The 14,420-nt window shown below is 41.1% G+C and overlaps 2 protein-coding genes across 2 annotated transcripts in view; both read left to right on the plus strand.

The window, feature by feature from the left end:
* The window catches only part of agbl4 (AGBL carboxypeptidase 4), a 690,290-nt gene that overhangs the window by 533,549 nt on the left and 142,321 nt on the right, over nucleotides 1-14,420 (plus strand). The window lies entirely within an intron of this gene.
* bend5 (BEN domain containing 5) overlaps nucleotides 1-14,420 on the plus strand; it is a 33,538-nt gene that overhangs the window by 416 nt on the left and 18,702 nt on the right. The window contains exons 2-3 of the mRNA XM_060932118.1: nucleotides 3,448-3,578; nucleotides 11,922-12,282. Of these exons, the coding sequence (XP_060788101.1) occupies nucleotides 3,448-3,578; nucleotides 11,922-12,282 (492 nt within the window). The remainder of the gene's footprint in view (nucleotides 1-3,447; nucleotides 3,579-11,921; nucleotides 12,283-14,420) is intronic.

Here is a 14,420-nt window from a genome sequence, read left to right on the forward strand (position 1 = left end):
GTTTTGCTTGTGCATTTGTTTCGTTTAATCTTCCACCTTGTTACCTCAGGCGTTAACAAGCGGTTCAAACACGTCTCTGCTTTCTGGCCTTAAATAAAATATATAACTTGTGCGAATATAATATTAAAAAAGCGTTTTATATATATATATATATATATATATATATATATATATATATATATATATATATAATATAAAATTCTCCCCCATTCATATATATGTGTGTATATAGCTAGCTAGCTAACTAGCTTGAGAGTTAGCATAGGTGTGTTGCTAGTCAGCACGCTAACGTTAGCAACGTCAGAGTTCTGGCTGACTGTAGGAAACCCGGACAACGTGTTCCATTTAACTCGAAAACTCGTGTTACTTGGGGAAGGTTTGCACGAATAGAAACCATCCAACCCCTGTCTTTCAGTGCCATACCGACCCGTGGCTGATTTTTACCCAGACTACTCCTCCTCCTCCTCATGTCATGCTTATCAGTGAGATGTCATGTTACAGGTCTTTTGCTAAAATGTCTAATATTTTATTACTTCTGCATTCCAGAGTCCGTACAAAAGCATATTATTTTACTTTTCCAAAAATCTCACTGTTTGTGTGCCAGTAAAGAAAGCGACATATTTTCCAACAGATCACTTTTCATACAAACTAAATGGGTTTTGCATGGCAAAGTCTCCAGAACAAATGAAGCACGTTATCCAAGATGCTCATTGAAACCTGCCCACCATTCCTCTATAAAACTGCACAAACTCTCCCTGCTACTGCTAATTTGTTTTTTTAAGCAGAGGGTTATCACACCAAAAATTGACTCTTAGTTTACAGTATTTTGTTTTAAATATGGAAACTTAATTTCATTATTTTTGACAGTATTGGGCTTTCGGTGATTTCTGTTCTTTTTCTAGGGCAGAATGACTGTACAGCATACAGCTTTAATTAAATAATAATAATAATTTGGCGACACGGTGGTGTAGTGGTTAGCGCTGTTGCCTCACAGCAAGAAGGTCCGGGTTCGAGCCCCGTGGCCGGCGAGGGCCTTTCTGTGCGGAGTTTGCATGTTCTCCCCGTGTCCGCGTGGGTTTCCTCCGGGTGCTCCGGTTTCCCCCACAGTCCAAAGACATGCAGGTTAGGTTAACTGGTGACTCTAAATTGACCGTAGGTGTGAATGTGAGTGTGAATGGTTGTCTGTGTCTATGTGTCAGCCCTGTGATGACCTGGCGACTTGTCCAGGGTGTACCCCGCCTTTCGCCCGTAGTCAGCTGGGAGAGGCTCCAGCTTGCCTGTGACCCTGAACAGGATAAAGCAGCTAGAGATGATATGAGTAATAATTTAGTACACAAGTTAATTTATGTTGGGTTTTCTGAAATCAGTGCAGGACCGATATTATACATACAAGATCAAAAATTTACATCAAGAACACCTAATGTTTAGTTAAATGTCTCATAGCATGTTGCACCTTTACCAGATGTTTTTGGTCTCCATCAACAACCTTCTGACAGAATTCGGGTTGGATATTTGACTACTCTTCTTGGCAGAATTAGTAGAGTTCAATTAATTGTGTGTTTCCTGGCACAGACCCGACTTCTAAGCACTATCCAAATATTTTCCATTGGAGTGAGGTCAGGACTTGTTTTGAGCATAATGTTAGCCTGCTTTACCCATTATGCAACCAGTTTTTAATGTGTATTTGGCGTCATTGTCTTGTTGGAACACCCAGTTGGGTCCAAGTTTCTGATTGATTGAGGTTATACTGAAGAATTGAGGTCCTCCTACTTCATTATTCTATCCACTTTGTGCAATGTACCAGTTCCACTGGCAGCAAAACAGCCCTGGAGCATGATGCTACCAACACCATGCTTAACAGTTAGTACAGTGTTCCTCTGGTCATTGTAGCCAAACAACTCAATCTTTGTGTCATCTGACCATAAAACTTTCCTCCGCAAAGCTTTTTCTTTGTCCATATGGTCAGCTGCAGCATTCTTCAAGCTTAAAGGTGTTGATTTTGGAGCAGGAACTTCTTTCTTGGATGGTAGCCTCTCAGTCTATGGCAATATAAAACTTGCTTGACTGTAGAAAGTGTTCCAGCAACTTCCAGTTTATGGCAGGCCTGTGCCTTAATGGTACCTGGGTTGTTCCTGACCTTCTAAACCAATTTCCTGTCAGTTGACAGCAACAGTTTGGGTCTTCTTCTAGACCTTGGCAAAATGGCTACACTTCCTCATAACTTGTAGTAGCATACAATTGTTTGAACTGATAACCTTGGAATTTGCAGTTGTTTAGAAAAATGGCTCCAAGACAGAATCCTGAGATGTGTAAATCTGTGATCCTCTTTCTCAGATATGCACTGAGCTCCTTGGACTTTCCCATTGTACTGTGTGTTGGATAGTCCAATGAGTGCTGTTAAACAAACCCCTTTTTTGTTGGCACAGAGAAGCTATCAGCTGTAGTCAATCATGATTACTAACAGGAAGTTAAGAGGCCTTGGTCTTGACAAGCTAAAAGACATTTTGGAACTTTTCAGCACCACAGGGTGGATGTGTATTTTTGACCTTGTGTGTGTGTGTATCCTGTTTTGATTTCAGAAAACCCAAAATAAAGTAAAACTTGTGCAGCAAATGCTTTTTTTTTTCCGTTAAAGATGCATGTTGTATGTGCCATTCTGACACAGAAAAAGAACAATTTAGATTAATCCCTGAAAGCCCAATATCTTCATGATGTGTGTAGTACCAGTCAAAAGTTTAGACACACCTACTCATTCATAGGTTTCTCTGTATTTTAACTATTTTCTACATTGTAGAACAATATTACTATTGTAGAATCAAACTATGAAATAACACGTGGAGCACTTATGGAATTGTGTGGTAAACAAAATGTTTCATATTTTAGATTCTTCAAAGTAGCCAGCGTTTACCTTGATGACGCTTTGCACACTTTGCATTATTTTAACCAGCTTCATGAGGGAGTCACCTGGAATGCTTTTTCAATTAACAGGTGCCTCATCAAAAGTTAATTAGTGCAATTTCTTGCGTTCTTAATGTGTTTGAGATCAAACGGTAAATAATAATACAGTAAATATCCCTATTACACAACTGTAGTAATCAATATGTCAAGAACCGTTCAACTAAGTAAAGAGAAACGGCATCCATCATTACTTTAAGACATGAAGTGTTTTTTGTTGTTGTTGTTGTTGTTGTTTTGTTTTTAAATTAATAAAAATAAGGAAAAAAGTATTGAATTAGGTGTGTCCAAACTTTTGACTGATACTGTGTGTAAATTTGTGACTATATCACCTTGTAGACTATTTTTGAAGACATCTGCTTTACAGTATTTCTTTGAATGTGCATAAGACTTTTGTATGATGTGTGTGTGTGTGTGTGTGTGTGTGTATATCTTTTTACATGCACAGTGTGTAAACCCTTTGCTGACTTTTCTCCTGTTGCTTTTTTTCAGATAGCATTGAGGAACTGGATAACAGTATTATGCAAAAGAAGATGAAAATTCCTAAAATGACTACCAGGAATACAGGACACACCATAGAGAATCACTTTGGTGAAGAAAGAACGCCACTCCGACATAAAAAGGTACAATAACGTTCTGGTACATCAGATGGACTTGAGATCAGAAAGCATGCAGTTCTGCTCTTACAGTGCATTCCATAATGCTGTCTTGGAAATTGAGTGAATTAACGTGGAATTCTTTTTTACTTAGGCTTTTAAAATTTTTATGTAATTATCATCATTATAATGGTGTCTTAATTTCTCGACGGGAAATGTCGAGTGTTAGATCAGACCAAGTAGCACTATGATGACACCAGTGAGAAATGTAATTATTTTATACCAAGGTGCAGTTGAATTTTTGAATCTGATTGGTAAGAACGTGTGCTTTTTTTGGGGGTGTAGTATAGACCCTTTTCAGTCACGTGACCTTCGTAAACGCGACCGCCATTTTGGACATGTAGTGGACTTCGGCTCGAATCAGTTTGAATGCGAGGAAGGCGACAAACGAAAAACATAAAAGAAAAAGGAGCGAGATGCAGAAAACACCATTATCCAGCGACGTAGGGCATTTACAGGGCGAGCAGAGGGAGAGGTATTTGCAAAAATTGAGGTTAGCAGGCTTAGAGAACGACGTTTACCTGCTTCCACCAGGATTGCTCACTGACGTACGGAAGTACACGAAGCCCTCGTCTTTACCTGACTTCGGCCCACATGATCTGTATACCTATGTCGTTAAAAACCCATCGCCATACACATACACGCCAATGTCCGAGGTTCCGGAGCGCGCTCCGGCTTGCTCCCGGAGTGCTCCGGCCGAGGTTCCAGAGCGCGCTTCGGCTTGCTCCAGGAGTGCTCCGGCCGAGGTTACGGAGCGCGCTGCTTAATTTGAGGGCAACCTCGGCCGGAGTGTGCTCCGGAACCTCGGCCGGAGCACTCCAGGAGCAAGCCGGCGCGCGCTGCTTAATTTGAGGGAGAGCAAGCCGGCGCGCGCTCCGGAACCTCGGACGTTGGCTCCGGCAGCTATTTATACTGGATCCGGTGTAAATAGCTGCCGGATCATAATTACAGTAAACTAGTAAATACAGTAAAGGAAAAACTTGAGACTGAAAGGTTTTAACAGTCATCCAAATGACTGAACGTAAACATTGCTACAGTAACATACCAGCTACTTGTTGACATTAGCTAGTCAACAATAGCTACTACAGAAGAACAAAGAGGTTACAATGGGTTATTTTAGCCTATTTGGTTACACACTCGCCGCCACAGAATGTTAACAGCAATGTAATGCCTTTTCTGGCTAATTTTATTTGTCTTACCTCCAACAAAGTGGTCACTACACAAGCGTTGGTATGCCGAGGGCTGCCAATCTGTTAATGGCCGCTATCCATCTTCTCCGTCGGGATCCGATAAAATGATAACCCTTGCCTTGTTTGTTGATGGTTACTACATCCAGGTGCACAACAATATAGTGGCATGATGGAAGTCTTGCTGAAAGTAAAAACTTTCTTTGCTGCCGTTCCTCAATGTTGGCTGGGGTAAACTACTGGTAGTACACGTCCAAAATGGCGGCCGCGTTTGTCGTGACGTCACGTGAAAAGGGTCCATAACTGTACGATTCAGACAGCAGTTCCAGTTGTAACATGAATGTTTATATTCGTTCTAATGCATTATTGTTTCTATATTGACAGCTCATACATGGGACTTGTATGACCTAATAATAAATAATTAACAAAGAAAAAATATATAATCTTTGATGTGACCAACTTTTTTTTTTTAAATAATGCAGAGAATTATTTAACACTTGTGGAAAGAGTCTCAGGAGTCAGCACATTAACAGTCACAGTGCTTCATAAAGTTTCCCTTTAGACAAAGTAGATTATGCATGAGGCCACATCACTCCCTCTGGTGTGGATTATTTTCATGTGTTTATCATGTATTATTCCTTACTTGGCAGTTATTTTTTTTTTTGATAGCGGATGCGTGCACAATGGTCTGTATACATCACCTGGAAAAAACTCTTCGGCTCAGTTAAAAATCATAATTTAACTGCTCAGAATAATTGCAACCATTTTTCAATCGATGATGGTAATGACAAGCTCAGAGGCTTCACTTGCACATTCAGTGAGGATATACATTTGTAGGATATTTTGTCTTGAACCTGCACAGCTTCCGTCACGAGCCTCTTGGCTCTCTCTAAGAAAAAATAATCAAAATATAGTGATTTGAGCCATATGGCGGGCGTATATGCGAGTGTCTAGGAGGTAGCACTGGTAACAATCAGGTTACACTGTGCTTATTTCTACCACGCTACTGTCTGGACATGTTAATGTTCTTCATTAAAACTATTAGATATGATTAACTCCCTTCCTTTTGTAGCACTGTATAAGGTTTCATGTCGATCGTGGAGTCTCTGGGTAATAACTGGAGTCTCTGGGTAGATCTGAGAAGTCTCTGGGTAATAACTGATGTTTTATGTTTAATCTTTTTTACATATGGGGTGGGATTCTGAGTTAAAGCTAAATTAATGAAGAAGCTAAAATGTGACTAATGTAAAATAGAGTAATTTCACCAGTTGTGCAGCACAGATTCATAGTGGAGTTGGATGCCAATAGCAGTATTTAGTGAGACCAATGACTGACAATTTCCTGGTGTTTGATTTGTAAATAACTACCTTAAGTACTAAGAATGGCATGAAAATTACAGAACAGAGCAGATTCTTTCGGTTGTTTGTTTTGTTTTGGAGTTTTGTCCCTTCAGCCTCCTCTTTAGGAAGTGAAATTCATGCTCAGTTAGAATAAGGTCAAGAGATTGACTTGAAAACCTTCCCTGATGAAGTCCTTTGTTGTGTTGGCATTGTGTTTTGGGTCGTTGTCTTGCTGCATCATTAAGTTCCTCCCAGCTAGTTTGGATTAAATTTCTCAGTAAATTGGCAGACGGAATGTTTCTGTAGACTTCTAAATTCGTTCTCCTGCTCCTATCATGGGTTACATCATCAATAAAGATTAGTGAGACTGTTCCAGAAGCAGCCATGCAAGCCCAAGTCATGACACTATCTATAGACCCCTTTCACATGACGTCACCGCGCCGTGAGATTTTGTTAGGCACCATATTGGAAGACCAAGTACATGCACTCACAATATAAAACAAAGTACGAGCGAGAGTAAAGTGACACGATGGATGATAATTCTGGTTATGTGAGTACATTACCAGTTGTAGAAAGGGCACGGTATGTGGAGAAACAGGCTGTGATTGATGGGTTTGACCCATACGATAAGACTCAGAAAAAATTATGTGAATCCAAGCACACAGTTTAACGCAAAAGTTCGTTTATATCCCGACCTTGTCAGCTGTCAGATTTATGTTAATGGACCTGGTAAGCTGGTAAATAATATTTATTTTTTTCTTTACCAAATTCTAACAGAAAATGAGAGCGCCCGAAAGGGAAAACCGAGCCGAGCCGCCTCACGGCTGTAATGCAAATTGCTTTCCTCCTATACAAGTGCGCTTCCATGGCAGGGAAAAAGAAACTACATTTTGCCGCCTATGTAGTCCCCTATTTAAACAAATAGGAGTCATTCAGGATTCAGCCATGTTTTTGCTCCATGTTTTTACTCAACCAAAGTTATACAGTATTATGAGCTTTAAATTGCATAAATAAAACCATTTGGTGAAACTTTGAAGAAGAAATTGTACTGGTTTCAAGTTTTTACCGAACGTTTTCATGTCGACTCCAATTAATACACTAGTAGAATCGATGACTAGTTTAGTAGGCCAAAACTTTTTTCAATTTTTGACTGTACCAGCCTGAAAAAACTTGCAACAGTCAAATGGAAAAAAAGCAAGCTGGTCATGTTGTACTGGACTAATCTATGACTGATGAGTATAGTAAGTGATACTAGTACTGATATAATAAAACAGACGACTGTAATCTGGTAGGCAGCACGATTTATATTATTTCTCCGTGTCAGATACATAAGGAGGACCGGACACCAATTCTGCCATCTGTTTGCTACCCAGACATTGTAAACTATTTGTTGTTTACACCCAGTGCCTACACTGCTGAGGACTTGAAAGCCTACAAAGGGCTACAGGCTTACAGTTATGTTGTTAGTGGCTTGGTTCGTGATATTACAGCTGTTATTAAGAATAACCTACACATAGTTATGGCCAAGGTAATCTTGTTGATATTTATCTTTTAATAATATATCTTTTCAGCTGAAAAATTAATACTTTTTGTTACTATTAAGGTATCCATAATTTAGGTTAATTTATCCAAATTATACATATGTATTTATGATATATGCCTACACAACAACTATGTTTTATTTATATAATAGGAGGGAGAGCAAGCCCCAAACCATTCTTTATTATTATTATTATTATTATTATTATTATTAAATTGTAGAAGTCTGGGAGGCTTGCTTCTCATACAGTTATCAACTTGAGGCCAATTTAGCATGTTTTAAATCTGAATTTCTTGCGTTTGCTTACCTCAAAGTGTCCGCAGATCATGCACAGACTTATCCATTATATCCACAGTTTTTTGCCAAGTCTCACACAGGTTTCTTTCAAGTCTACTGTTGGGCCAATAAATCATAAATAAAACAGCTCAGATTTGTTTAAGTCGTTTGCCACTCCACTTTATTCTCGTGGGTTCACATACCGCTGCCGTTATCACGAGTTTGTTGGTCTTCCAAAATGGCGCAGGGTCTGTTTACTTCCGGTTTCGGGTGATGTCAGTGAAAGGGGTCTATACCACGTTTGACTGATGAGCTTGTGTGTTTTGGTTCATGAGTAGATCCTTTATTTTGGCCTGTCCATCACTTTGGGTTCCAAAGTGGCACCACTTTGGGTGCCAAAGTTTCTTGGTTCCAGAACTTTTGTGGCTCATCTCTGTATTTCTTTGCGAGCTGGCCTTCTGATTCTTACTGCTGATGAGTGATTTGCTCATCTTGTGGTATGGCCTGCATATTTCTGCTCTCAGTCTACTTCAAATAGTGGATTCCAGTATTATTATCAACTGCTTTTTGTTTTTTCTTTAAACCTTGGCCGCCCTGTTCGATGTCTGGTTGTTTGTACACCAATGGCTTCTTTCTTTTTCAGAACATTCCAAATTGTTGTATTGGCTATGCTCAATGCTTGTGCAATGGCTCTGATTGAGTTTCCCTCTTCTCTCAGCTTTAAAATAGCTTGCTTTTCATCCATAGACAGCTCTCTGGTCATTTTGGTTTATTATTGTTAACAACAAATGCAGCCTTCACAGGTGAAACCCAAGACCGGTTTCCCTGTCTGGAAACCCAATATCTACTCAAACCAAGAGTAGATATTCAGAACTAATAACTGTTTAAACAATCAACTCACAAGACACGCCTGTCAGTCATGTGTTCTGATGTTTTTTTTTTTTTGACCACTTGGGAGAAAAATGGATGGGCTCAAACAAAAGGTGTCATGTTCTAAGTTGTTTAATGCATCCAGAAGGTGTGTCCAAACCTTTGCTTGGTACCGTGTGTATACAGTACCAGTTAAAAATTTGGACACAACTTCTAATTCAATAGTTTGTTAATTTTTATTAATTAAGACGCTTCATGCCTGAAAGTGGGGCGGCACGGTGGTGTAGTGGTCAGCGCTGTCGCCTCTCAGCAAGAAGGTCCTGGGTTCGAGCCCCGGGGCCGGCGAGGGCCTTTCTGTGCGGAGTTTGCATGTTCTCCCCGTGTCCACATGGGTTTCCTCCGGGTGCTCCAGTTTCCCCCACAGTCCAAAGACATGCAGGTTAGGTTAACTGGTGGCTCTAAATTGACCGTAGGTGTGAATGTGAGTGTGAATGGTTGTCTGTGTCTATGTGTCGGCCCTGTGATGACCTGGCGACTTGTCCAGGGTGTACCCTGCCTTTCGCCCGTAGTCAGCTGGGATAGGCTCCAGTTTGCCTGCGACCCTGTAGAACAGGATAAAGCGGCTAGAGATAACGAGATGAGATACCTGAAAGTAATGATGGGCTGTCATTTATATTTTACTTACTTGAACGGTTCATGAGATAATATGGATTAGTATAAATACGGAGGTGATTATCGGAAATCGCATACGTGGATTGGTCAAGAGATTCGGACTATTTCTCGATAATCACCTCCAGCAACTCGGCAAAATGGCGGCCAATCACTTCGTCAGCTTAAGTAAGGAAGAATTAGAAATTATGAAAAAAAATGCTCAAAGCACTAAAGATGCTACAAAGTTTGGTCTTAAACTATTCAAAGGCAAAGTGGAATTGATTTATCTATTTCGACACAGTGTTTTATGTGACTCGGTGGAAAGAAGTGACAAAAGTCTGTGCGAATTACATTTGCATTTCGGTTTTGAAAATTGAAATAAATAATTTAATAAAATAATGACCGGTGTATTTATACTAGAACAGTTATCAGGCTCGGTGAATATCAGTGAGTAAGAACCTCGACTTACTTGGTTATTATTCACCTCGCCTTCAGTGAATACTTGTTAATTACTACAGTTGTAGAATAGGGCTACTTACTTTATTTTTATTACTAAAGCCCGGCGCACACAGGCGAATTTTATTATTTTATTTTTTATTTTTTCTGTCGCTTGGTCGTGCAACTTTTTGATGCAAGCAAAAAATTGCTTCATGTGCAGATATTTGCGACGGCGATTATTTTATTTATTTATTTTTTGCTTGCGTCAGATCGCAGGTATCAAACATGCTTGACAAAAAATCGCCAGTTGCTGACTTGTTGCAGAGATATCGCTGCGTGTGCGTGTCTTTGTGATAATGAAGCGATCACCTCCAAAGGCTAAAGGCCAATTTATGCTGACAACGCAGTCCTTGCAGATGGCGTCGCAGATGGCGTCTGTGTAGCCCCCCCACCTTCACAGACGCTCTGCGCGCACCTCCCAAAAATTGTGACCACCGCAGAAGCCTCGCAGACAAGAGGGCTCTGATTGGTCCACTCCAGGTCCACTCTACATCCGCTGTACACGCACTTCCGCTTCCCTACTTTCCCGGTTTGTTTTGTTTTCATGACCGCCATTTTTAAAAACACGAGCGAAGATGGAGCAGCACGAAGAGCAGTTGATCGAGGAAGTGAGGAAGTACGTACATCTATACGACTCCAGTTCTAGTCATTATAAGTAACCGGAGGATAAACACTCCACTAACCACACCCACCAACTACTCCTAGCGATTTCGCGACTTCGCACCCCCTTGCGTTGTGCCGGTGAATAACATCGCGCACGCCTATTACTCCCTGCTCAACGATAAATTACAACTGTCTGCAAAAAGCTGTCTGCGAAAGCCTTGTCGCACGAGCATGCAGAGGCCCTAAGCCAATCCCCACCTGCTAAATAGTCACGTGATTTGCACGTGACTTGCATCCCCCTCTCCAAATCACCCACTGGTCACAGATAACACGCACACGCAGCTACCCGAAAGAGGAACCTTACCTTGTACCTTGTCCAGGTCTTCAGTTGTCGTCAGGTGACGACTCTGCCTGCTCACATTTTTTGCGTTAGTTCAGTGCGACAAGAGGCAACGCTATCTGTTGCGATGTAATGCTAGTCTCGCACCATCCGAGACGTTGCAATCGTCACCCGAGAGGAGCCAGAGGTCTTGTTCTAAGATCTTCAACAGGGATAGCCTGGGACGCCCCACGCGTCGAGACTCATGAGTGGGCAACCAGTAGGGGAAACTTGTGTCCAAAAATCGCAATATGCTTGCGACGAGAAGTCGCCCGTGTGCGCCAGGTTTTACTATTAACTGTTTGATCTCAGACACATTAAGAAGGCAAGAAATTGCACAAATTAACTTTTGACGAGGCACCTGTTAATTGACAAGCATTCCAGGTGACTACCTCATGAAGCTGGTTAAGATAATGCCAATAGTGTGCAAAACGTCATCAAGATAAACACTGGCTACTTTGAAGAATCTAAAAATGAAATGTTTTAACACTGTATTTTGTTTACTGCATAATTCCATATATGTTCCATATGATATTTCATAGTTTTGATGCCTTCAGTATTGTTCTACAATGTAGGAAATAGTCAAAATACAGAAAAACCCATCAGTGAGTAAGGGTGTTCAAACTGGTACGTGATAGATGGATAGATACATATACACACACACACACACACACACACAGTATGTATATTTAAAACTGGTAAATATCAGGAAATGAAAGTTGCTGTTCTCATCTATCGTTTAATATTCATGTTGTGATCTCAAAGCCAGATGTCTTCACTACATAGCATAATCAATAGAATTTGGCCTTGCCGTTCCAGTATTTTCAGAAGGGATCGTATGTGGTGTATTTCCTTCCTAAACTTAACCTTGGTATCTTTGTAATATCTAATTGTAATATCTAATCTAGTTTATAATGAATTTGTTCTGCATTGAGTGCCATTGAGCAGTTGTTTTGTTTTTGGCAGGTCCAGTGTCAGGAGCATCAGCGGGCTTCGAACTCCTCCAAGAGCCTTGCAGCTGTGGTGGCACGTCTGGAAAGAAATGCCGTGAGCTCATGTACCGAGGGTGAGGAGCTGCGTGAGGAGGAGGAGCCGGAGGAGGAAGAAGCTGTGGTGCCCCGCGTTCTCTATGAGGAGCTGGTGCATAGCTACAGGCAACAGGAGGAGGAGGTTCGGCGGCTGCAGCAAGAGCTGGACCGAACACGCAGACAGCTCCTGCAGCAAGCCAAGAAACTCAAGGAGCACAGCAGCCTGCTGACGGAGGTTAAGGAACTGCGAGATTTCAACCGCCGCCTGCAAGATGTGCTGCTCATGAGGCTGGGTAGCGGTGAGCTAATAGATATATACACACACACACACACACACACACAATATACACTATGCACTACTTTGATGGCATCCTCTCATATGCTATACATGGTGAGACAGTGATGGGTGGTATACAAGAACTGTCAACAGATGGAGATCTTGAAATAGCTGCTTTTTTTTTTGTTTTTTTAAAGCAAATCTCCAAATTCAAATAATGTATTTGCCTTCAAGCATTTGTTTTGGGGTGAAAAAAAACTGTTATTTGTTGCAAAGCAGCTGCACAAACAGCTGTAGGATTGCAGACAGCTTATCGACTGCTTGGTTTATGCTCTCCTCAACAAATGCTGAGTACACAATAACAGCTCTTGTTTAAAGAAACAGCTGACAGAACATGTTTTGAGGAAAGCTCAGGCTTATCACCTCCTTCACCATCTCTTATTAGGGTTTTTGTTTTGCAAAGTGAACAATACAACCAACTCCTCTGCCACCTTTTGTCCCTCTTTAACCATCGCCAATGACATTCTTTGGCAGGTCAGCCTTTCACCAAGATCTTTGATTAGCAGTGGACTTGTATTATGACGTAAATAACGACTAATTATGAGAACTAGATAATCAATTCACCGACAGAGTAACATACATCGTTAATTTTGCGCATGCATGTTCGCAAGACATGGGCTAAACGTCCTGACAGCACAGCAGCGTCGTGATCTCGACATGGCTCATAAAGCCATTCTGCACTTTAAGTGGTGTAGAGTATCCAAGAAGGACACTTGAAGGAGAGCACTAACTTCACTCCCACAGTTGGTTAGTGTCACTCTGATGGGGGAAGGAGGAATGCTGCTTCACTTTCCCTTTTATTAAGCTATCTTGTATTCCTGATCATGGATGGCTGTTGTTATAATCATGTTGTCTGTTGTTGCCCAAGTGAGGATGGGTTCCCTTTTGAGTCTGGTTCCTCTCGAGGTTTCTTCCTCATGTCGTCTGAGGGAGTTTCTCCTTGCCACCGTCGCCACAGGCTTCATCATTGGGGATAGATTAGGGATAAAATTAGCTCATGTTTTAAGTCGTTCAAATTCTGTAAAGCTGCTTTGCGACAACGTTTACTGTTAAAAGCGCTATACAAATAAACTTGACTTGACTTGGCTGTAGTGTTGTTACGATTCAAACTCACACTCTCCTGACGATAGACTACATGTTTTTCTGTTGCATCACAGATCGACATCTCATCTCATCTCATTATCTGTAGCCGCTTTATCCTGTTCTACAGGGTCGCAGGCAAGCTGGAGCCTATCCCAGCTGACTACGGGCAAAAGGCGGGGTACACCCTGGACAAGTCGCCAGGTCATCACAGGGCTGACACATAGACACAGACAACCATTCACATTCACACCTACAGTCAATTTAGAGTCACCAGTTAACCTAACCTGCATGTCTTTGGACTGTGGGGGAAACCGGAGCACCCGGAGGAAACCCACGCGGACACAGGGAGAACATGCAAACTCCGCACAGAAAGGCCCTCGCCGGCCACGGGGCTCGAACCCGGACCTTCTTGCTGTGAGGCGACAGCGCTAACCACTACACCACCCACAGATCGACATCTTTATGAATTTTTATTTATTTATTTATTTTTTATTTATTTTGGAGAAACTGTTGAAGGATATTTGTGATCCTTCATTATAAAAATCAGTCACATGGGTCAAATTTTCAAAATTGATTAATTTGTTGTCACGAGAGGTGATTTTTAAAAAGCTTTCCAATGATGCATAGATCAAGAAATTTGACCAATATACCACGGAGATGGGCCATTTGAAGTACTCAGATGTACTCAGTTATTAGATGTAACTTTTCCAAAAAAGTCAGAAATGGAGAAAGTTGCTTGTAAAGTTTACGCCATAAACTCCGTAGCAACACACGCTAAAATAAATATAAAATTTGCGGCACGTATTTATTATGACTTCACAGATGTACTTGCCAGACTTTTTCACTGTACCTTTTTTAGGAGCATGTTCTTTACATTTAGATGAAAGTCTTCCGGATTTACCCGGAAATCCTGATATTTGACAAAACCCTTGAAAATCTCCGGTTTCCCGAATGGAGAAATGTATTTTTCGGATTTTTCGCGTTCCTAGATGTGGCGTGATACTTCACATCGTCCTT

This window comes from Neoarius graeffei, chromosome 10, assembly GCF_027579695.1.
Source record: "Neoarius graeffei isolate fNeoGra1 chromosome 10, fNeoGra1.pri, whole genome shotgun sequence".
Taxonomy (NCBI): domain Eukaryota; kingdom Metazoa; phylum Chordata; class Actinopteri; order Siluriformes; family Ariidae; genus Neoarius; species Neoarius graeffei.